Source organism: Macaca fascicularis, chromosome 1, assembly GCF_037993035.2.
Source record: "Macaca fascicularis isolate 582-1 chromosome 1, T2T-MFA8v1.1".
Lineage (NCBI taxonomy): Eukaryota > Metazoa > Chordata > Mammalia > Primates > Cercopithecidae > Macaca > Macaca fascicularis.
In genome coordinates, this window is record NC_088375.1 from 63,236,299 (window position 1) to 63,261,862 (window position 25,564).

General features: G+C 42.6%; 1 protein-coding gene across 14 annotated transcripts in view; it reads right to left on the minus strand.

Annotated features, from left to right (window-relative positions):
• The window catches only part of LEMD1 (LEM domain containing 1), an 82,874-nt gene that overhangs the window by 18,398 nt on the left and 38,912 nt on the right, over positions 1 to 25,564 (minus strand). For 7 of the 14 annotated variants that reach the window (XM_065540624.2, XM_074034401.1, XM_065540631.1 and 4 more), the window contains exons 2-5: positions 22,330 to 22,449; positions 21,097 to 21,219; positions 17,797 to 17,861; positions 5,552 to 5,635 (exon numbers count right to left, since the gene is read on the minus strand). In XM_065540624.2, coding sequence (XP_065396696.1) covers positions 5,552 to 5,635; positions 17,797 to 17,861; positions 21,097 to 21,219; positions 22,330 to 22,411 — 354 coding nt within the window. In that variant the 5' untranslated portion in view covers positions 22,412 to 22,449. Of the gene's footprint in view, positions 1 to 3,012; positions 3,131 to 3,154; positions 3,855 to 5,551; positions 5,636 to 17,796; positions 17,862 to 21,096; positions 21,220 to 22,329; positions 22,450 to 25,564 lie in introns of those variants that run through there. The other 7 variants (XR_012432188.1, XM_074034383.1, XM_074034404.1 and 4 more) reach the window with 6 other exon arrangements.

Sequence of the window (25,564 nt, forward strand, 5' to 3'; positions counted from 1 at the left end):
ACTCTTTGCAGAGAAGTAGAATATATAAAGAAGAACCAAGTGCAAATTTTAGAACTGACAGCCTGCACAGCAAAGCAAGATCCCATCTCTAAAAATAAAAGATAAAAAAAAATTGCCAGGCATGATGGTATGTGTCTGTAGTCCCAGCTACTTGGGAGGCTGAAGCAGGAGGATCGTTTGAGCCCAGGAGTTTGAGGTTACAGTGAACTATGATCGTGCCACTGTACTCCAGCCTGGGTGCCAGAGTGAAATTCTGCCTTAAAAATATATATATAACTGAAAAAAATACAACCAAAATATGGGCTCAACAGCAGAATAGAGAAGACAGAGAAAAGAATCAATGAATTTGAAGATAGAACAATATAAATCACCCAAACTGAATGACAGACAGAAAACAGAAAACAATAAACAGTGTCTCAGGGTCTTATGAGACTGTAATGAAAGACCTAACATTTGTGTCATCAGAGTCCCTAAAAGAGAGAAGAATGAGGTGGGGCTAAAATTTTTTTTGAAGAAATAATGACTGAAAATGTCCCAAATTTGGCAAAAGACATAAATCCACAGATCAAGAAGCTGCATGAACCCAAATCAGATAAACCTAAAGAAATCCATGCCAGGACACGTCATAATCAAACTTCAGAAAACTTTTGTGTAATAAAGGACATTATCAAGAAAGTAGCCAGGCGTGGTGGTGCATGCCAACAGTCCCAGCTATTCAGGAGGCTCAGGCAGGTGGACCCCTTGAGCCCAGGAGTTTGAAACTAGCCTGGGCAACATAGTTTTTTTGTTTGTTTGTTTGTTTTTTGAGACTGAGTCTGGCTGTGTCCCCAGGCTGGAGTGCAGTGGCACGATCTCCGCTCACTGCAAGCTCCGCCTCCCGGGTTCACTCCATTCTCCTGCTTCAGCCTCGGGAGTAACTGAGACTACAGGCACCCGCCACCGCGAGCATAGTTAAAAAGACAATGTATAGACTTCAATGTATAGAAAAAAACTTGCACATCATATATCTGGAGTCTATTATTTAGAATATATAAAGAATTCTTACAACTCAAAAAGAAAAAGAAAACCCAGTCTAAAGATGGGCAAACGACTTAAACAGACATTTCTCCAAAGAAGATATAGAAGTGGCCAATAAGCACATAAACTTCCTTATAATAAGATAATGACATATCTTGATATAATGATATAATAAGATAATGACATCATTAGTCATTAGGGAAATGCAAATCAAAACTACAATGAGATACCACTTGATACCCAGTAGAATGGCTATTAAAAAAAAAAAGGCCGGGAACAGTGGCTCTTTGGAGCCAGCATTTTGGGAGGCCGAGGTGGGTGGATCACTTCAGGTTAGGAGTTCGAGACCAGCCTGGCCAACGTGGTGAAACACCATCTGTACTAAAAATACAGAAATTAGCCGGGCATGGTGACAGGCACCTGTAATCCCAGCTGAGGCAGGAGAATCGCTTGAACCCAAGAGGCAGAGGTTGCAGCAAGCCGAGATCGTGCCACTGCACTCCAGCCTGGGTGACAGAGCAAGACTCTGTCTTAAAAAAAAAAAAAGGAAAATAGCAAGTGTTGGCAAGGATGTAGAAATTGCAACCCTCATACATTGCTAGTGGTAATGTAAAATGGCCCAGTCGCTGCAGAACACAGTTTGGCACTTTCTCCGAAAGTCAGACATAGAATTATTATATGACCCAGCAATTCCACTCCTAGGTACCTAGCCAAAAAAAATGGAAATCAGGTACTCAAATACTTGAACATGAATGTTCATAGTGGCACTGTTCGCAATAGCCAAAGGGTAGAAACAACCCAAATATCCATCAGTGGATAAATGAATAAACAAATTGTGGTTTTTACATATAATGGAATATAATTCAGCCATAAAAAGGAATGAAGTGCTGATGCAAATACATGGACACATGGATGAACCTCAAAAACCTTATACTAAGCAAAAGAAGCGAAACACAAAACATCACACATTGAACAATTCCATTTATGTGAAATCTCCAGAAGAAGTAAATCCATTAAAGCAGCAGATTGATAGCTGCTGCAGGGGTGGGGTGGGGTGGGGGGTGGAGTGACTGGGGAGTAACTGCTTAATGGGTATTGGTTTTATTTTAGGGTGACAAAAATGATTTGGAACTAAAATAGAGGTGGTGGTTTCACAGCAGTTTGAATGTACTAAATGCCACTGGATTGTGAACTATATTATTTGTTTATTTATTTATTTAATTTTTTTTTTTTTTGAGACAGAGGTTCCCTCTTGTTGCCAAAGCTGGAGTGAATTGGCGGGATCTTGGCTCACCGCAACCTCCACCTCCTGGGTTCAAGTGATTCTCATGCCTCAGCCTCCCAAGTAGCTGGGATTACAGGCATGCACCACCATGCCCAGATAATTTTTATATTTTTAGTAGAGACAGGGTCTCACCATGTTGGCCAAGCTGGTCTCGAACTCCTGGCCTCAGATGATCTGCCTGCCTTGGCCTCCCAAAGTGCTGGGATTACAGGTATGAGCCATTATGCCCAGCCTTAAATTGTGCACTTTAAAATAGCTAATTTTATGTTGTGTAAATTTCATCTCAATTTTTAAAAATTTTGATTCTTGTCATTGTACCGTGATTATAGAAGTGATATAATGTCTTTATTCTAGGAAATACATACTGAAATTTTGGCAGAGGTCAAAAAAACATGATGTCTGCAGTTTGATCTCAAGTCGGTCAAGGAAAAAAGATAGATAACATTGTAAAACACAGATGGAAAAATCTTAATAATTGGTGAATTTGGGTATGGTTAGATTCAATATGGCCATGTAACAATTCTTCTTACATGGTTTGAAATTATTTCAAAATAGGCTGGGCACGGTGGCTCACGCCTATAATCCCAGCACTTTGGGAGGCCGAGGCGGGCAGATAAACTGAGGTCGGGAGTTCAAGACTAGCCTAACCAACATGGAGAAACCCCATCTCCACTAAAAATACAAAATTAGCTAGGTTTGGGGGTGCACACCTGTAATCCCAGCTCTCAGGAGGCTGAGGCAGGAGAATTGCTTGAACCCGGGAGACGGAGGTTGCAGTGAGCCGAGTTCATGCCATTGCAATCCAACCTGGGCAACAAGAGGGAAATTCTGTCTCAAAAAAGAAAAAAAAAGGAAAAAAAAAGAAATTACTTCAAAATAAAAACTACAAATATAAGCACATTTAATTTTTAAAAGGCACCAAGAACAGAGTAAAAAGACAAGTCAAAACTACTAGAAGATACATTCTACACATATAGCTAACAAAAGATTGGTAACCACAATATATAAGGAGCTCCTATAAATTAACAAGAAAAAGATAAACAACCTAATAAAAAATGGGCAAAAGACATGACTAGGCATTTCACAGATGAGAAAACACAAATGACCAATAATTGTGAAAAGATGCCCAAACTTATTAATAATAAAATACATACAAATTACAATAATAAAATACCATCTTACACCCACCACATTGAGAAAAATAAATCTGGCAACGCTCAATTCTGAAGAAGATTTAGAACGATGGAGCATTTTTTTTCTTTTTTAAGACAGGATCTTGCTCTGTCACCCAGGCTGGAATGTAGTGGCAGGATCAAAGCTCATTGTAGCCTTGAACTCCCAGGCTCAAGCCATCCTTCTGCTTCGGTCTCCTGAGAAGCGAGGACTGCTCAGCTAATTTTTTTCTTAAATTTTATTTTTAGAGACAGGGTCTTGTTATGTTGCCCAGGCTGGTCTTGAACTCCTTACTTGAACTTCTCACCTTGGACTCTCAAAGTGCTGGGATAATAGGCATTAGCCACCATGCCCAGCTCCTGGAGTTCTTAATATATTGCTGGGGGAAGCAAAAAATGGTGCAATCATGTTGTAGAGCAATTTAATATAATCTCTTAAGTTGAACATGTGTAGACCCCTTCCATTCAGCAGTCCTACTTGTAGGTACATTTACGCAATCAGAAAAAAAATTCTTACACATATACACACTGGGTCCTGTACCACAAAGTTTGTAACAGCATTGTTTGTGTTACGAAAATCTGAAAACAATCCAAATGTCCAACAAATAGGGAATGAATAAAAATGCTTCTCCAATAATTCTATATAGCAGTGAAAATAAATGAACTGAAGCTACCAGTAATGACCATGTAAGCTCACAGCATGATGCTAAATGGTAAGGGAAGCTGCAGAAGAAAACTTGCAGTATAATATCGTTTAAATAAAATACAAAATCATGAAAAACTAAACTAAAGTTTGTGAATACTATGAAGAAAAGAGAAAGAAGAATAAGTAGAAAATTCAGGTTAGTGGTTGCCATGAGGGAACAGGAAGATGTCCCAAGAGGGATACACTGGGGGCTTCAACTGATTCAGCAATGATTTATTTTTTTAATCTTTGGGATGGGAATCCAACTTCTCATTACGTAATTCTTTATTCTTTTTCATATGCATAATGTATTTTATTTTAAAAGATTTTCAGACACAGTTTTTTCCTTCCCACTTGGGCTAATTCCAGCTACCAATCTGCATATGTCAGCCCATTTCTAACTGTGCTGATTTCTGTGCCACGGTTTTAGTTTGCGATTGGAAGGGTCACCAAGAAGTGCCTCCCATAGACTCTCGCTACGCAGCAATCATCAGAAAGACCAGCCTTTGCTTCCATGGGAAAACAGATGTCCCGAGTCCTTCTGTAATACCACGGAAAGGACACTGAGGGGAGCTATTTCATCACTCAGGTGCCTGGTCGTTTTTCCTGCCCTGTGGCCTTTTGATATAACGGAGAGGGCAACAGAATGGAAATTAGGACACTAGTTTCTATTTCCAATTTTCCTCTAATCCTCTATGTGGTCTTGGGCAAGTCATATTCCCTTTCTGCCTGTTTCCTCATCTGTAAGATAAATCACATAGCCTCCTCCAAGATGCCTTTCAAATACGAAATTCCATGATCCATAATTATCTACAGGCTGGGCACAATGGCTCACACCTGTAATCTCAGTGCTTTGGGAGGCCAAGGCAGGAGGGTCCCTTGAGCCCAGGAGTTCAAGACTAGCCTGGGCAACACAGCAAGATCTCCAAAAAAATTTTAAAAATTAGCAGGGTGTGATGGCACACACCTGTAGTCTTAGCTGCTCAGAAGTCTGAGCCCAGGAGGTCAATGCTACAGTGAGCTGTGATCACACCAATGCACTTCAATCTGGGTGACAAAGTGAGACCCTATCTCAAGAAAAAAAACTATAATAAATCATTCCTGGACTCAAGAATTGTAATGAATAACGCCTAGTGCTTACGAAGCCTTGACAAGTCTCAAGAGATTAAAAATAACTCAGGGGTGCTCATATGGGAGGTACAACAGCAAACTCCTCTTCCTAAAATGAACACATAGATCCATACTCACAAAGCAAAGTATAATTTAGCTAAATATGGGTATATTCTTAGATGAAAAAGAAAAGAAAGCTGAGTTTTCTAAACAAATCCATATTTTTTTCTACAGGAGAACAACACTGCTCATAATTCAGGTTTATGAAATAAGTAAGTTTACCTTTATTATCATCTTGGAATCATTATATTCAGGGTTTATTTCCACTATTTCCTCTTGCCGCTCTTGAATTTCAAAAACTGGGTTCTATTACACAGAAAAGAAATCAACGGTTAATCAATAAGATCAAGATATATTGATCATATCTACCAGGAGGTCAATATTTTTACAGAAAGAATGTTAAATTAAATTCCTTGTAAAGATGGCATTTAGCAGCCCCCTTAGCACACATCAGAGGCAAGAAGAAAGGGCTTATTAAGCAGTTAAGAAACTATGTAATTTTCTTTTCACTTTGACCCAATTTGAATATACAACTACTATTGGGAATAAGGATGTTTTTCAATTAATTAAGAAACTATTAGAGAGATGTTTAACATCAGGTCTTCTAAAACCTGTATATACTACTTGAATCACACACTACTTAATTGTAGTTCTTTAATACATATTCCCATGATACACTAAGCCTGCTTGTGGCAGCCTTTGGGGTGGGCCCTGCACAGGCTAATGTAGGCTTACAAGGTATCTCATAAGCAACAATAGAAATTGAGGCACAGAGAGTTAAAATCCCATTAAAGTTTTGGCAGAAACACATTGAAATAAACTTAAAATTTGGAAGTAAAAATGAGACATGCAGTTTTCCTTCCCTTCTTTATCATCCCCTGGGGTGTCAGTATGCTCTGCACATGGAGAAAGGAGGCAGAAGGGACATGGATGCAGAGGTGTTGGCATGCCTGGAGGCCAAGAAATGGAGTAGCGAGGTTGTGGAGGGTTTCTGCCTGCCTGGTAGTAGAAGAATTAGAGCACTGGGAGGGGTAGGGGGACCAGCATGGACACGTTAGTGTGCCCTGGCGCAAGGAAGAGGGACAGTGAGGGGAAGGAAGAGGGCCCTCTTGTAGTGGGGGCTGCAAGGAGGTGTTGGTATGTTCCATGGTCAAGGAGGCAGTTACGGGTGATAAAGAGAAGGAAGTGGTTATTGTGATTGTGTGATTAGTTACACTGAGAAAATTAGAAAATTGAGGCTGAGTGTGGTGACTCACACCTGTAATCCCAGCACTTTGGGAGGCTGAGGCAGGTGGATCACCTGAGGTCAGGAGTTCAAGACCAGTCTGGCCAACATGGTGAAACCCCATCTCTACTAAAAATACAAAAATCAGCCGAGTGTGGTGGTGCGCGCCTGTAGTTCCAGCTACTCAGGAGACTGAGGCAGGAGAATTGCTTGAATCCAGGAGGCGGAGATTGCAGTGAGCTGAGATTGCACCACTGCACTCCAGCCTGGGCAACAGAGCGAGACTCCATCTAAAAAAAAAAAAATTAGAAAACTGAGTGAAAATGTAAATACAGTGAGGCTAATGGAATCTATAATCAGAGGATAATGGAATCACTGTCAGAGAAGTGATTTTATAAAAGTGAATGATTAGAAAGAACATTGGATTGTTAGATTGCAATTGGAGATAAATAGAAACTCATAGTTTTTGATTTTATGTATACTTACATAAAAATAGAGATGTATGTATGTGTATGTACACAGAGACATACATTTATTTTCTAGCTCTGTCCACTGAAAAGGGCCTAGAAGCAATGATACCCAGTAGAAAGGTGCTCACTGAAGGCCTAGATCTCGGCTTCCAAACACCATCTTGTGAAAGGAATCAAGGCTCCTGGGGCAGGAAAAGTACAAGATGAGTCTGAAGCATCTTTTCGTGCCAGAAACCAAGGAAGTGCTCAAATAATGATGAGGACATGTCAAAAGGACCCAGTATCTATCTTGAAGGGGCTCCTACTAGCCAAAGCTGGGAAATTTTGAGTATGAAAATAGTGATGTCAATGGATACAACCCATTGGACGAAAAGAAATCAATGAATTCATACTTACATGAATGAATGAGTGAGTGAGTGAGTGAATGAGTTATTGAATGAATAGGGAGAAAGGAAAACGCTTCTTACAGTATAATGCCAACTAACAAATGTAGAAGGACTGATAGAAATAGAAAATCTCAATAGGCCATCACCATGGTGGAAGCTGATTCAGGCAGAGGGTTCCACAGATACTAAGGCTAACGAGTGAGGGTCCATGAGGAACAATATGTTGGTGTCATTTCAAAATATCTCCCCACAGAATGCTGTTCAATTACAAAGGCAAAAATAATGTTTGAGGGTTTTTATTTTGTTTCATTTTGACACAGGGTCACTTTGTCAACCCAGACTGGAGTGCAGGGGCACAATCTCGGTTCACTGCAGGCTCAATCTCCCAGGCTCAAGCCATCCTCCCACCTCAGTCTCCCAGGTAGCTGGGACTACAGGCACGTGCCACCATGCCCAGCTAATTTTTGTGTTTTTTTTTTGTAGAGAAGAGGTTTCACTATGTTGTCCACTATTGAATTCCTGAGCTCAAGCAATCCACCTGCCTTGGCCTCCCAAAGTGTTGAGATTACAGGCATGAGCCACTGTGCGTGGCCAAGAAACCTGACAAACATCAACTTTTCCAGGTAATCAAGGTTAACATTATTAGCAGTGGGACACAGTGACATTGTTTGTCCCGTGGCGATGTAATGAGAAGAGCACAGAGCCATTTCTAAAGAATTCTGGCCAAGAACGCATGGCTTCTAATACTAGTCAAAAGAAAAATCAGACAAATCCAACACCCTTGTGATGTTGTGATACAGTAAGAAACATACACCTGGTCTTCTGTCCCCTCTCCTGGCACAGAGCTCCTGAAATCCTTGTAATTTCCTCAGTGATAGGTGTGATAGAAGCATCTTTTAGTATACTATTTTTGTCTCAGTCCCAGGTTCCTGACACAAGAACTTCTAAGGACCCTTGGAATCTCTGGAGCTACAGGAGTTATCTATTTTATATGCTAATGAGTTGACTGGTGCCCAAAGACCCTTAGATAGCTTCAGAATGGGGTCTGGTCATCAGAAAGGCCAACCATGTGATTAGAAGATTTGAACTTGGGGCTGGGCACGGTGGCTTAGACCTGTAATCCCAGCACTTTGGGAGGCTGAGGCAGGTGGATCACGAGGTCAGCAGTTCAAGACCAGCCTGGCCAACATGATGAAACCCTGTTTCTACTAAAAATACAAAAATTAGCTGGGTGTGGTGGCATGTGCCTATAATCCCAGCTACTTGGGAGGCTGAGGCAGGAGAACTGGTTGAACCTGGGATGGGGAGGTTGCAGTGAGCTGAGATCGCACCATTGTACTCCTGCCTGGACGACAGAGCAAGACTCCTTCTCAAAAAAAAAAAAAAAAAAGATTTGAACTTGGAGCCCCACCCCTTGACCTCCAGGTAGAGGAGGGGAGCTGAAGGTTGAGTTAATCACCGATAGCCAATGATTTAGTCAATCATACCTAAGTAACAGGACCTCTATAAAACTCCTAAAAGACAGAGTTTAGAGAGTTTCTGAGTTGGTGAGTGCATTAAGGTACTTAGAGGGCAGCGCGCCCAGAGAAAGCATGGAAGCTCTGCGTCTCTTGACCTAGACCTTGCCCCCTGCATCTCTCCCATTGGCTGTTTCTGAGCTATATCCTTTAAAATACACTAGTAAGGAAAGAGCACTCCTGAGTTCTGTAAGCTGTTCTAGCAAATTAGCAAATCCAAGGTGTTGTGGGAAGCTTTGATTTTTTGCGAGTCAATTAGAAGTATGGGAGACCCAGGACTTGAGATTGGCATTTTAAGTGGGGGCCGTCTTGTGAGACTGAGGCCCTTAACCTGTGGGATCTGACGCTAACTCCAGGTCTATAGTGTCAGAATTCTACTGAATTGTTGGACACCTGACTACTGTCTGGAGAGTTGGAGAACTGGTTGTCATGAGAAAAAAACCCCACACATTTGCATCAGAAGTGTTCTGTGGGTAGAGAGATTTCCTAGTAACCCTACAGAATGAAAGGCCTGTACTCTTGAAAACTGTCAAGGGCAGAAATGACAGGGAAAGACTGAGGCACCATGGCTCCAGATCGAAGGAGAAGGAATAGACGACAACTAAAGGGAGCATGTGTTCCTGGAGTGGTTGTGGATGAAAAAGCAAAAAGACATCATTGGGACAGTTGGTGAAACTTGCATGGGGTCTCAGTACTGGCTGGAAGCATTGAATCAGTGTGGATTTCCTTATCTGGAGGGTCATATGGTGGTTATGTAGTAGAGTGTCCTTTGGTGGGCAGAATACTTACTGGGGAGCCCAGGGGCTTCATATCTGCAATTTGCTCTCAAATCATTCAGAAAGAGAAAATGGTAGGGTACAGACACACACACACACACACACACACTCCTCAAACGTGATACAAGGTACCAACTGAGGAACCTGAGCGGAAGGAATGTGGGTGCTCTTTGTACTATTCCTGCAACTTTCTGTAAGTTTGAAAATATTTCGAGAGGTGTGGAGAAAGATTTAATAACTTTTTCTTTTTCTTTCTTTCTTTCTTTCTTTTTCTTTCTTTCTTTCTTTTTTTTTTTTGGAGACAGGATCTCACTCTGTCACCCAAGCTGGAGTGCATTGGTGCCATCACTGCTCACTGCAGCCTCGAGCTGGGCTCAAGCCATCCTTTCACCTCAGCCTCCCGAGTAGCTAGGACCACAGGTGCACACCACTATGCCCAGCTAATTTTTTTGTAATTATTGTAGAGATGGGGTTTTGCCATGTTGCCCAGGCTAGTCTCGAACTCCTGGGCTCAAGTGATCCTCCCTCCTTGGCCTCCCAAAGTGCTGAGATTAAAGGAGTGAGCCATCAAGCTCAGCTAAATTTAAGTATAAGATTAAGAAAGAGGAGTCTCAAATACTGGGAGGGCACAATGACTTAAACAAACAGACAACAACAACAAAAACCAAGGCCTCTGTCACCCAGGCAGGAGTGCAAGTGGTGTGATCTGAGATCCTGGGTTCAGGTGATTCTCCTACCTCAGCCTCCCAAGTAGCTGGGACCACAGGTGTGTGCCACCATGCCGGGCCAATTTTTTGTATTTTTAGTAGAGACAGAGTTTCACCATGTTGCCCGGGATGGTCTCCAACTTCTGGGCTCAAGCAGTTCACCCATCTCAGCCTCTCAAAGTGCTGGGATTACAGGCGTAAGCCACCAAGCCTGGCCAGCATATGATTGTTTTTTTAAAGTTCAGTCTGCTTCTTTCAACACTCAGGGCTTACAGAAAGTAATCTTTAATTATATCTGTATATTTACTTCTATAAATATATCTGTAGGCACTCGATAAATCACATTCTGTGGCACTTAGAAGTTCAATACTGAAGATTCGTTTTCCAGTGTTATTTTTCACTAAGTATATTTTTTTGTACTACAGGTAATTAAATAACATGCTTTTTATGTAACAATAATGTTAATGATAATAATAGCTCTTATTTGTACTTGCCTCTTATTACATATACATATACTATTCCGCTTTGCATATTTCATATCACATATACATATACTACTCTGTTTTGCATATTTCAATCTTCACAACACTGTGAGGTTGAGACTGTTCTTAAGCTTATTTATAGATGAGGAAACTAAGACATAGAGAGGTTGAGTGTCTTGTCCAAGTTAGTAGTAGAGCTGAAATTTGAACCCAGGCAGTCTGGCTCTATAGTCTTTTTAATTTTTTTTTTTTTTTAAGAGAAGGCCGCACTCTGCTGTCCAGACTGGAGTACAGTGGCATGAACTTGGATCACTGCAGCCTCAACCTCCTAAGCTCAAGTAATCCTCCTGCCTCAGCCTCCTGAGTAGCTTGGCTTGCATGCCACTATGACCAGTTAATTAATTAATTAAATTTATTTATTTATTTATTTTTGAGACAGAGTTTCACTTTTGTTGCCCAGGCTGGAGTGCAATGGCACAATCTCGGCTGACTGCAACCTCTGCCTCCCAGGTTCAAGTGATTCTCCTGCCTCAGCCTCCGGAGTAGCTAGGATTACAGGCATGCACCACCACGCCCAGCTAATTTTTTGTGTTTTTAGTAGAGATGGGGTTTCTCCATGTTGGCCATGGTTGGTCTCGAACTCCTGACTTCAGGTGATCTGCCTGCCTCGGCCTCCCAAGGTGTTGGGATTACAGGCGTGAGCCACTGCGCCCAGCCCCCAGTTCATTTATTTTTATTTTTCTTGTAGAGATGGGTTCTTGTCATGTTGCCCAAACTGGTCTTGCACTCCTGGGCTCAAGTGATCCTCCTGCCTCAGCCTCCCAAAGTGCTGAGATTACAAGCATGAGCCACTGTACCCAGCAGAGTCCATATTTGTGTTACACATATTCTTTGTTATTTTTGATACACATATTCTTTGTGTCCAGAGCTCATTTTCAAGTTTCTTCATGATCGGATCTATGCCTTTTCCCTACTTATTTTCTTCCTCAAGAAAATCTAGCACAATATCCTGTACTCAATAGTTGTTGACTCATAGGCTGAGACCCAGGGGTGGAAACTGTTGCAACCATTCCCTGAATGGTCATCCATTCACAATGATCTAAGCATCATCTCTCAAGAGACTACATCAAGGTACATCTAAGTGACAAAGTATATGGTACATAATAGGAAGTCAGAAAGAGAGAGATCATCAACATCAGTAGAGGAAAGCTCCTTTCAGTTCAGCCAACAGGGACTGAGTAACTCCCCTGCCCCACCCTGCCCCCAGATGCCTGGCATAGAATTCAATGCAGAGGAGTCAAAGCGTGGGTTTTCATCTTCAACATTTTACAGCCTGCAGCAAAAGCTCCTGGGCAGAGGGTGGGGTGGAGGCTGAATGAAAAAGTAGTGGGGCATGGTGCCCCGTGCCTGTAGTCCCAGCTACTTGGGAGGCTGAGGCCAGAGGTTAACTTGAGCTCAGGAAGTCAAGGCTGCACTGAGTTATGATGCCACTGTACTCCAGCCTGGGCAACTGAATGAGACTCTGTGAGAAAGGAAAGAAAGAAAGAAAGAAAAGAAAGGAAGGAAGGAAGGAAGGAGGGAGGGAAGGAAGGAAAGAAGGAAGGAAGGAAGGAAGGAAGGAAAAGAAAGGAAGAAAGAGAGAGAAAGAAAGAAGAAAAGAAGGAGGGAGGGAGAGAGGAAGGAAAGGAAAGATGGAAGGAAAGAAGGAAGGCAGGAAGGCAGGGAGGGAAAGAAAAGAAAGAAGGAAAATGAAGAAAGAAAAAAAAGAAAGGAAGGAGGGGGGCAGGGAGGGAAAGAAAGGAAAGAAGGAAAAAGAAAGAAGAAAGAGAAAGAAAGAAAAGAAAGACAAAGAAGGGAGGGAAGGAAAGAAAGGACGGAAGGAAAAAGAAAGAAGAAAGAAAGAAAGAAAGAAAGAAAGAAAGAAAGAAAGAAAGAAAGAAAGAAAGAAAGAAAGAAAGAAAGAAAGAAAGAAAAGAAAGAAAGAAAAGGGAGGGAGGGAAGGAAGGAAGGAAGGAAGGAAGGAAGGAAGGAAGGAAGGAAGGAAAAGAAAGATTGATTCTTGGGCCCAGACCTGCAGAATGTGCAGGATGGGTGGGAAGATGAGAAGAGAGCATGCAGGCTGGCAGAACAGAGTAAACTGAGATTCCGGCAGGGATGAGCATGGGAGAGGGTAAAGAAACACCCAGGTGGCCCAGGAGGGCTCAGGAGTACCCACCTCCCAGGGCCAGCTGCCCTCTGGTTGTTGGATGCAGCAGCCCTCTGAAGATGGGGCACAGATATAAACACTTCCACCCTTGGAACTGCTCCCAAACCCAGGACCGTATGTCCCCATTTGCCTCCATTTGCCCCATATAGTCCCAGTTTACTCCTGATGTTCCAGCATCCCTTCAGGTTAGTGTCCCTTTTCAAAAGCATACTGGTAGAGATGATCAATTATACGGCCACCTTACTCAAAGCCTACCCTATGTAGCCTGACATTGTAGATTACTCTGCCTCCCTACCAACCAACTCCAAATCCCATTTTCCTCTCTTTGGTAGAAGGGCACTTAGAGACTGAGTTACACATACTGACTTAATGTCCCACTCCATTATTGGTAGCATAAGCTGCATCTAGTGTCTTTCTGATGAAAAAATCCCCAATTAAAAAAAATTTTGACCTGGCTTAATGAGTGGCTTTAACGACCAAATCCAATGGGCTGCATATGTGACATGATAAAGCAGACACATACAGTGTTAAACAGAGTCCAGAAATTGCATATTCCAAATCTCTAAGTGGCTTGTATTCCACTAGAAACCAACTAAAAATGAGAGGAAAATGTGGTATTTCAAAGAAATGCAAATACTACCTAGCTAGGCACTCAGAAGGCTGTTAGGTACAAACAAATGCTCTTAAGTAATTAAAGTCTACAGTGTTAGACAAGTGCCTCAATAAACACACCTTCTACCACCTTTTACATGGAAATGTGAATGCTTATTTACATTTACTTTCAGATTTAAGGATGAACAGATGTCTTGAGGCCCTTCTGAGAATGAAAATGGCTTATATAAATCCTTCAAATCAAAACATTTTAGGCCATCACAAACTTCCTATTTAATTCTATTGCCAATTCAAAATATCGATGTGGTTTTACTTCAGGTTTATGTAAAGCGGAGACTGAAGGCCACTGGTCCTACCTGATGCATTTTCAATACTCAGGTTGCTTTTACTGCTGTAGCAACTTTGTAGGAACTATATTAAAGGGTTTTCTGCAGAACCGAGGTTTACTGAATGGAAAGGATTCCTTTAATGAGGTATTTGGAAGTTAAAAAATACTTTCAGAAAATTTGGTATGATATCAGAATTACTTCATCACATTTGAATTATGTTTAAATGGGAAGCTGAAGCTATAGCATATGTGGCAATGTTTACTTGAAGGTTTCTTTTCATTTATTTAAACTTAGCAACTAGTTTAAATACTAGACCATATTTGCAAACTAACCTTTTTGTCGTTGGAGCTGTTTGGTAGATTTGGTGAGGTGAGCTTTGAGTTCCTACTATGTGCAAGACCCTGTGATAGCTACTAAATGAGGATAAAATACCATTTTTAAAAAATTTTTTATTTGTATTACTTTTTTGAGACAGGGTCTCGCTCTGTCACTCAGGCTAGAGTGCAGTGGCGTCATCACGGCTTACTGCAGCCTTGACATCCCAAGCCTCAAGAGATTCTCCTACCTCAGCCTCCCGAGTAGCTGGGACCACAGGTGTGCATCACCATGTCCAGTTAATTTTTACAATGTTTGTAGAGACGAGGTCTCACCATCTTTCCCAGGCTGGTCTCAGACTCTGGGGCTCAAGCCAGCCTCCTATCTCAGCTTCTTTTTTTTTTTGTTTGTTTGTTTTTTTTGTTTGTTTGTTTTTTGAGACGGAGTCTCGCTCTGTCGCCCAGGCTGGAGTGCAGTGGCGCGATCTCGGCTCACTGCAAGCTCCTCCTCCTGGGTTTACGCCATTCTCCTGCCTCAGCCTCCTGAGTAGCTGGGACTACAGGCGCCCGCCACCGCGCCCGGCTAATTTTTTGTATTTTTAGTAGACGGGGTTTCACCGTGGTCTCGATCTCCTGACCTTGTGATCCGCCCGCCTCGGCCTCCCAAAGTGCTGGGATTACAGGCGTGAGCCACCGCGCCCGGCCTCAGCTTCTTGAATAGCTGGGATCACATGTGTGTGTCACCATGCCCAGCTAATTTTTTTTTTTTTTTTTTTTTTTTGTAGATATGAGGTGTTACTACGTTGCCCGGGATAAGATGCCTTTTTTTTTTTTTTTGAGAGTCTCCTCTCACTCTGTCACCCAGGCTGAAGTGCAGTGGCACAATCTTGGCTCGCTGCAACTTCTGCTTCCCGAGTTCAAGTGATTCTTGTGCCTTAGCCTCCTGAGTAGCTGGGACTACAGGCACATGCCACCATGCCCAGATACTTTTTTTGTATTTTTAGTAGAGACAGAGTTTCGCCATGTTGGCCAGACAGGTCTCGAACTCCTGGCCTCAACTGATCCGCCCACCTTAATACCATTTTAAAAGGACTCACAGAAGTGGCCATTGAGATAGTCCTTAAAAGATCACAGGGTTTTAACAGGAAGAAAAATGCGGTAGGGGGTGAGAAGAGTGAAAAGAATTTCAGGCATAAAGAACAGTTGAAGTAACGGTTCATGGGAAGACAGTGTGAGAGGTGCAGAAACAAGGTGAGCATTTGTTGGGTTGGATGATGAGCGAGATTAGGTTACAGGAGATACTAGAGTTGATTCATGGTGTATAGCAAGTTTGCATCTTGTTTTGAAAGTCTCTGGGCAAGCCAGTGGCATGATTAAATCTCTGCTTGTAGATCTGAACTGGAATTGGGAAAAGTTAGAGGCAAACACAGGAGTATTTTGCAATTGTTCAAATAAAGTAATAATACGGAGGCTGGGCGAGGTGGTTCATGCCTGTAATTCCAGTGCTTTGAGAGGCCAGGGCAAGAGGATCACTAGAGGCCAGGAGTTCGAGACCAGCCTGGGCGACAGTGTGAGATCCTACACAGTGTGAGTTTCTACACACACACACACAAAAAGAGAAGTATTTTTGAGATGGGGTCTCATGCTGTTGCCCAGGCTGGAGTGCAGTGGTGTGATCATGCATGGCTCACTGCAGCCTCAACCTCCCAGGCTCAAGCAGTCCTCCCACCTCAGCCCCCCAAGTAGCTGGCACCACAGGCACGCACCACCACACCCAGCCAGTTTTTTTTTTTTTTTTTAATTTTGTAGAGACATGGTCTCCCTAGGTTGCCCAGGCTGAGTCTTGAACTCTTGAGCTCAGGCAATCCTCCCACCTTGGCCTCCTAAAGTGCTGGGATTACAGGGGTAAGCCACCATGCCCGGCCAGAATTGTTTTTTAGTTACCCAGGTGTGGTGGAGTGTACCTGTAGTTCTAGCTACTTGGGAGGCTGAGGGAGGAGTATTGCTTGAGCCCAGGAGTTCGAGATTACAGTGAGCTATCATGGTACCACTGCACTCCAGCCTGGGTGACAGAATGAGACCCTGTCTCTAAAGTAAATAAATAAATAACGTGGTTGCAAGCTAGGATAGCAGTAGGAAGAAGACAGAGAAGGGATGAATTTTTTAAAATCATTCAAATCCCTAAGACTTGGCAGCTCTTTGTATGTGAAGAGCTGCAGGGAGGGGGCGGTCCAATAACTCCAAGGCTTTGAGCCTGGACAGTGGGGAGATGCTGGAACCATCAGGATAAACCCAGGCCATAGATGCAGGTTCAGGGTGGCCTGAAATGTGCTTGGTCAGTCCTGGACATCCTGAGCCTGAGGTACAGGGGGATAACCATGGGGAGAAGTGCGAACACGTCTGTGTAACCCACAAAATGTTCATGATGTTAGGTAACCATTTGTCAAATGAACACAGGAAGAAGTGAGGAAGGAAGGGAAAAAGAAGGAAAAGGGAGGCGCTTCCCAGTAGGCAGTTGGATATGCAGACCTGTGCCTCAGGAGAGAAGCGTGTGTGGGGGCCACAAAGAGGGGGTGAGTGGGTGAGTGAATGACACAGAGCAGAGGCTGAAGTAGGAGGTGTCAGGCACAGGCACATCAGGGGCCAAGAGGAAGACAAAAAGTCAGAACAGAAACAGGGATTCAGAACCAAGAACCAAGGAGTGGCAGAATTCTGAAATCTAAGAAGGCAGCCATCTCCAAATAAAAAGGGTCAGAGGTCAAAACACAGAAAAAGTCACTAGAGTTGGCACCTTGGAGTTCATTACTGAGCACTAATGATGGGCTGTGTTTGATGCTCAGAGCTTTACCTGCCTTTCACTTCACATCCACCCTGTGAGGTAGGCACTGCTGTTAAACTGTGCTAGGAGGCTTAGATCTGTTCACTGACTTCCCCAAAGTCACGCTTCCAGGAAGCGGAGGGCAGAAATCCTAAGCCAGTTAGGTGTCACCCCAAAACCTGTAACCCTCACACACTTGGCTGTGTGCTTCAATACGGTGCTGGGGGTAGAAGCCAGATCTCAGGGGCTAGAAAAGCGAACGGGATGGAAACTCACATTTAATCTATGTTTGCTGTGGGCCCAGAACCGAGCTCAGTGCTATATGTGAACGTAAACAACGGATAGTGAAAATGGGGAGTGGGGGGGTGACAGCTGGGAGAAGCAAAATGGTGGCTTTTTCAAGAAGGGGCAGGAGGGACCCTGTCATTCTGGGTCCTCTGCTAGATCATGGAAATCATTTCATCATACAGAAACCTGCATTAAAATGATCTTCTTTAAACTAGGATTTTACCACTATAACAGAATGTAGTAACTTGCTATCCCCTTTCTTAATACAGATGAACAGAGCTACTTCCTGTTTTTGATATATGGGTATTAAGTATTCAGGCATTAGAATGGTACATACTTTTTTGAGTTTCTTGCTTTTTTCTGTTGAGAGTATGATATTTCCTTGCAAAATGATATTAAGCTCTGCATCATGGGAAACAAAAGGAAAATAGGCCATGAGAACATTTGAGCTAGCAAACAGAATAAACGTCAATCATCAGGGTGAATTCTCTCAATCAGAGGACATTTTTGCAAGGGGACGAAAATTCACATGGCCCTTTTGATGGAAAAGAACATTTCTTCTGAGCTGCAGCAGCCTTCGTGAAACAGACTTAGGCCTTCCTCTGGGAATAAGGCCTGTCATATTTGCATGCCTCCAAGAGAAATACACAAGCTGGCTGCTCATCTGGGTGGCTGTTTGCAGTCTAGTCATTGTCCCTTTGAACCAGCTGTAAGCCCTATGCATTCCTGAATGCCAAGATAGGAAGGGAGGATTTTCTCCTTCTGGATCCAAAAAGGCACCCAGGGAAGGCAAGGCCAGACCTGTGCTAAAAGCCTTTAAAATCGGGGGAACTGCTAGGGACAGAAAACGATGTTATTAATTAGCCTGCAAAGAAGCATTTTGATAAACCTGAAGGAATGGTGGAGTTACACATCCATTTTAAACGAGCTCTCTGAGTCAAAAATATTTGGAAAGTTTGGGCTGGGCGCAGTGGCTCAAGCCTGTAATCCCAGCACTTTGGGAGGCTGAGGTGGGCGGATCACGAGATCAGGAGATCGAGACCATCCTGGCTAACACGGTGAAACCTGGTCTATACTAAAAACACAAAAAATTAGCCGGGCGTGGTGGGCGCCTGTAGTCCCAGGTACTCAGGAGGCTGAGGCAGGAGAATGGTATGAACCCTGGAGGCGGAGCTTGCAGTGAGCCAAGATCATGCCACTGCACTCCAGCCTGGAAGACAGACTCTGTCTCAAAAAAAAAAAAAAAAAAAATTGGAAAGTTTGAAAGCAGTTAGATAATTAAAGTTATGTCTGCCCACCGACAAGACAGTCAATGAGTGAAAATGAGAAAAATCAAACCCACTGATTGTTTGGATGACCTCGTGCTCAGCCTCAGGTCTAAGGCTCCCTGCATCTCCACCCCCACTACAAGCCCATTCCAGGACTAGGTGTTTCCATGAAAGGAGAAGGCTGAGTCCATAGGATGCCCCACTCCAGTTCATTACAACTCCTCCACTCTAATGGTACCAGTGGCTATGAGACTTTTCCAATGAACAAATTCAAATATCTAGTTCAAACCTAACTTGGCGAACTAGGTTTGCTGCGTGTGGCAACCACAGAATTGCATTACAAAGGTAGGACTGAATCAGCACTTCCACCTCGACCTGATGGCCCGTAGTTGGCTTAGATCAGGGAGGTACAATCTAAAGCAGTGGCAAACCTTACAAACGGAAGGACCAATTCTCTCCTAGCCCTAGCATCAACGCAATTCTGTGGAGGGCTACATGCTGGGACCCAGGATAGCGGGGACTGAGACCACAACAGCTTGGTTTTATAGGTTTAACCTGAAGTCCTGGGCAGTCGTGAGCAGTTTTGAGATCTTAAACCTGGCACTGCTTTTCACCAGAGTGCTGGTTTGGTCTCTTGAGCCCCTCCCCAGGGCAGGAAACAGAAGCAGGCTTGGATCTGGGACAGGACTCTGAACACAATCTACAACCAGGAGAGGCCTCGGGTAGCCACTTTCCCTGAGGTACCCCCATGCTAACTGCCTGCTCAAGGGCCAGTGAAGTTTATCCCTAAACCTTGCCATCCTTTTCAAGTGAGGCCAGCAGTGTTAACCCCTGGGGAAAGCTTTCAGTATCTGTGCCACCTCCAATGTCGGGATAAGGGGACTTTTCAGAGGGCCCCAGGCACTTGCATGGTTTATCCAGTTTTTCATTTGAACTATATGATACTGTCCTTTTTTTTGTAGATCAGACACGATAAAAAAAATGTAATGTGTTCATCCTCACAATAGAAATTATGAGAAAAATGTAGGGTATGGAGTGGAAAGAGCAACATTTGGAGAGCCAGACTGGGTACAAATCTCAGTTCTCTCACTTTCTTTCATCCAACAAACATACACTGAGTTCTGGTATGTGCCTGGAACTGTTCCAGGAGCTGGACACAGAGTGGTGATGAAGACAGATTGGTCCTGCTCTGCATGGCCCATGCTAATGCATGCTTATCTTCTGGGGCTGCTTCTGAGCTCAGTGATGCTGGGCCAGTCACTTGGCCTCTCTGAGCTTCTGCCAAGTGCTGTGAGAGTTAAATGGGACGATGGGCATTTGGCCCAGGTTGCACTGGTGGCCTTCAATAAATGGTAGTTCCTGTTATTTTACTGTGGCTCATAGAGAACTCCTGATAAATATTTGTTGAATGGAAACACCTTGGAATGTACTGTGGGAATCTCCAAGCCATTCCCCTAAGATCCCTGAAGCTAGAAACCACTGCAGGAGAATGGTATACCCGGAGCAGAGGCCACTGTCAGCAAAGCCCAGAGATCCTGGAGACCCCTGTTCCCTACACATTCTGTGACCTGAAAGAGACCAGTTGCTGTCAGTTGTCATATAAATCAGGAGGGCAGTCAGCATAGGAGGGGTTTCAGGGAGGTATAATGTGGTTCATCTTTTTTTTTTTTTTTTTTTGATGGAGTCTTGCTGTGTCCACTGGGCTGGAGTACAGTGGTATGATCTTGGCTCACTGCAACTTCCGCCTCCCTGGTTCAAGTGATTCTCCTGCCTCAGCCTCCCAGGTAGCTGGGATTAAAGGTGTGTGCCACCATGACCAGCTAATTTTTGTATTTTTAGTAGAGATGAGGTTTCACCATGTTGGCCAGGCTGGTCTCGAACTCCTGACCTCAGGTGCTCCACCCACCTTGGCTTCCCAAAGTGCTAGGATTACATGTAGGTGGGAGCCATCACTGTGGTTCATCCTTCTTAATAGGCATAAAATCATTTAATCCCCCCAAAATAATGGTCAGATTTATCAACTGAAGGAAAGCAGAGGTTGAGACCTCAAAGGAGGCCCAAAATTTACCTGTAGGAATTTCTGATTTTAAGGCATCACCACACATTTGGCTCTAGTTAGTAAAAGGGCATGCACGTTGAGCAGTCATTCCCCCAACTTGCCACCCAGTCAAGTCACTGGCATGAATACAGATGTGAAGTTACAGATTCCTTTTACACCCAGGGGCCTATTTTCCAGGCTCTCTGTGCAAAGAGGCCACATGGCTATTTCACGGGTCAGGCTGCACACCGTTTAAACCTGCATAAATCATGCCGGACAAGGTATTAACAAGTGCAAAGTTGCTATCTAGCAGTACAGCTTATGACAGTACCTTCGCTGTCATCACTGTCCTGAGCTCCGTCCAGCTCTCTGGGTCCATTCATCACAGGTGGTGCACAGGGAGGTGAGACCAACAATTGTACTAACTTTTTTTCATACAACTTTCTGGTGGAAGCTGAGGAAGAATTTGGAGAACAAATTAAATTGTTCTTTTTTATATGAGCCTACTGGGTTCAAGGTATTTCATAATTCAGATTTTTATTCTTATCCCTGACATTATTGGTTAATTATGGCTTTTTTTTTTTTTTTTTTTTTTGAGACAAGGTCTCACTCTGCCTCCCAAGCTGGAGTGCAGTAGCATGATCTCAGCTCACTGAAGCCTCTGCCTCCCAGATTCAAGCGATTCTCCTGCCTCAGCCCCTCCAGCAGCTGGGACCACAGGTGTGCGCCACTACACTCGGCTAATTTTTGTATTTTTAGTAGAGATGGGTTTTGCTATGTTGGCCAGGCTGGTCTTGAACTCCTGACTTCAAGTGATCCACCCGCCTCGGCCTCCCAGTGCTGAGATTGTAGGTATGAGCCACTGCGCCCTGCCCAATTATGGCTTTTTAAACGAGGTAGACTCGCAGCTGTTCAACTCCTTCCTTCGTTTCCACAAACACTTAGGTGATACCTGTATGGATTAACCACAGAGTCAGGCATTGGACACATCTGAGAAGACAGACAAGGCTGTGCATCCTATCTATGGGGAATATAGATAATAAATAAATAGTTAACAAGGTCTACATACTAAAAACAAAACAAAAAAATTGAACCACATAATAAAGAGTAACTGGTTTTTCACTGATGAAAAACACCCAATCCATGGGCTGGGTGTGGTGGCTCACACCTGTAATTCTAGCACTTTGGGAGGCCAAGGCAGGTGGATTACTTGAGGTCAGAAGTTCGAGACAAGCCTGACCAACATGGTGAAATCCTGTCTCTGCAAAATACAAAATCATTAGCTCGATGTGGTGGTGTATGCCTGTAATCCCAGCTGCTTGGGAGGCTAAGGCAGGAGAATCCCTTGAATCTGGGAGGCAGAGGTTGCAGTAAGACAAACACCCAATCCTAATCTGTAAATAGGATTTGGGTATATTTATTGCCTCTTCCCTCTTGTGGTTTTCTGTTTTCTCTATGTTCCTATTTCTATTTTAATGGTTTTATTGCATATGTTTCTTCTATTGTAAGTTGTTTATAAACCATAAATGACAAGTCTCTAATATTTGCTGCATACTGTACGTACGTAGTATTGGGCCAGGTGAAAATCCAAGCTTCTCAAGTTGGTTCTGCAATTTACAGTCACTCAGACACTTCACATCCACCATGGTGAAAGAAGTTTGGCCTCTTTTCTGATGGTAGAATCCTTGAAATAGCAAAACATTAAATGCATTAAGACAACCTTACAAATAAGTACTAAAATGTTACCAATCCACGTAAGTGTTTATAACCCTATCTCCCCAACCTCCTAGGTGCACAGGCAATAAAGCAAAAATCAGCACTTTCTACTTCTGCCATAAATCCCTGCCAGGATTAGTTGCCTCCATTGTAAAACTTTGGATGGGTGTCATTTTCCCCAGTGTCTTTAGGGCTCAATTATTTATAACTGTTCTGTTCAATGAATATGAGAAAAATCTTCTGGACAAAATAAACAGATATTTCCATTACTGCTCAGGAACTCTGAGTAAAACTCAAGCTCTGAGAAGATAAGAACTTAATTAAATATGAAAGAGCTGAGAGGTTTTTTTTTTTTTTTTTTTGAGTTAAATAAAAGTTATTTATCCCTGCCCTCCTTTTGATGACAGGACAGAGAGTACAGAGCATTCAGTTATTGCAAACAGTAGCAGCTTTCACACTTGTAATTTAACTCTGAACATAACAAGATGGTAGTTTTTAATTAACCGCCAGCAGACTTAGTAATTGCTGAATTGGCATTTGAAAAAAAGTCAGCTATTCACTCTCTGGCACACAAATTGATTCATATAGATTTATGCAAATCTTGATATGGCTTTCCAAATCTGCACAACCTCAAGTTCAATCAGTTTTATCCAGTTGATCCTTTGATCTCCCAGAGTTGACCCTGCTACCTACGTAACAAAATCCGCAAAAAGACAGACCCATTTGTCAAACCTTTTAACAGAGATTTTTAAATTTTGGAGTTTATTGTATCACATTTCTATCATGTTTCAAGGCTTAATACTGCAGTGAAAACAACAGCAAGATAATTATTCAGCGTAGGAGGATCTAGACCAATTTTAAATAATGACTTTGCTTTTGTTGGTGATCAGTCAATGTCCAATTAGGAAGAACACTGTATACAAGCTAGAAAAAGTCATGAACTGTTATATTTAATAGGGTTGTTCTGGAATACCTAGTTTGACAGTTCTCTACTTTAAAGCAATGCTTTAAAGAGAGTCACATTCTAGCACACATAGTAGGTACCTAGTAAATGTTAGTTTCCTCCTTTTCTGTGTGTTTGGGAAACTGACTTAACACTTTTAGGCCAGTGGGAAACAAACTAATGCTAGGAAGAAAAAGGACAATGCACCTCAGCACCTCAGATTTTTTTTCTTTCCTTTTTACTGGAAGCTAGCTTCGGCAGATTCTGTGACATTTGTTCCTGAGAACAGCTGTCTGTTGTTTCACCAGCTTCCCAAAAATAACCTCCAATAGAGCCCTCATCAATTTCAAGTGACACTAGACAATTGCCTAGAGGGAACACACATATGGAAGAAAAATATTCAAATGGAATCCAACTGGATGATTAATTCACTTACCCCTTCACATGGTTATCTAAAGTCTATGCAATCGAGTTGGTTACTAAAGCTGGGTGAGTTTCACCCTGAGGTTTCCACTAGCAACCAGTCCCTTTTTGCCTGTTAGATATTACGGTAATCATAATACTGACAGTGTGACATCAGTAACCCCCATAGCAACAGATTGATGTGCAAATCAGATGATTAATTGAACCTAAGTTCAAACAGAAGGAGGTACTGGTCGACTTCATAGGCACACTGCCATGATAAAATGTCAAGAGATGCGGAGAAGTTATCATTATGCACAGTAAGTAAGGAGCTGCTACCAAACCAAATGGTGTCAAGAAACCAGGAAGAGAAAGGAGAAATCAAACAAACTCAAGTGTCTAGACCACCCATTAAAAGGCCCATATTACTAGTTGGGCAATTTGACCATATACTCCAGGGAAAATAGGAAAGTGGAAGAAACCTATATTAATTTGTTAAGGATTATTCATTTAAGAAAACAAGAAATCAGGATGGAGGGCAGATAAATAATAATACATTGCAGAAGTTTGATGGATTTGCCCTTTTCAAAGCATTTTCATATCATCTCATTTCATCCTCTGGACACTTTTATAAGACAGCTGAGACAGATATTATCATCTACATTGCAAAAACCTACTTGGTGTTGCCTTATTTTGTTTAAGGAAAGATCTGTGAGACTATTAACCTGCATCTTTCAAGAAAGACTGCTTAGATTTTAAAGACGTATGCAAGACAAAATGTAACTGTGAGAAAAAGCAATGCCTTCATTAAATTGCAGGGATAGAGGGAATGATCTGAAAGGGGTGAAGAGGACAGGGGAGCCAGGCTGCTTAGAGTCAAATCCCAGTTCTGTCATTTCCCAACTGGGTGACCTCACATCAGGTAAGTTACTAATTTCACTGTGTCTCCTCTTCTTTGTCCATAACGGGGGATAATAAAAATGGTACCTGTTTCAAAGGGCTATGTTATTCAATGAGTTATAATACATATAAAGTACTTGGCACATAGAAAGCATTATATAAATGTTTTCCATTATTCTACTCATGAGCCCTAGCCCCAGAAAGTTCCCACATCCAGTATCTTCCTCAGGAGGCTTCATCTCATTTACACTTGCCCATGGGAGTCTATAGTTGCAGTCCTTTCCAGATTCTGGGAAAGAGCTGAACGTCTTTGGGTGGATGGTTATGAAAGCTATTGAGTCTCCCAGGCTGTGGCTCCGAGGGCTATGGCTCCACAGTTTCTGAATAGAGCATCAGTTTTCAAACAAACATGTAATGCAAACATTTACCAACATCCAAACATTGCATTCACCAAACAAAGACTTTGAAAATTGACACATTTGTTTCCATCAAAGCAAATAAATGATAGGCTTGGGTTATTAGGATGCACAAGCATTTTGTTTACATTTCCCAGAATTGCTTTCAACAAAAAAGCAGCCAGCAGGTGGAACTGCTTCCATTTAAACAGTTTGACTATTGGGATGAAACAGACATTTCTAGAATATTTTCTTGGTTAAATCTCTGGGGCTTAAAACAAGCTAGGTTGAAAAGGATTAAATCAGATGATTTCAATCAACATCTATGGGTTGAACCCTATATCATGTGCAAACTATTCTGCTTGAAATTATTCTCTTGAAAATCCACCAGCATAGTTATGATTCTATTGTCAGCATTATTCCATTTATGAATTCCTGTACTC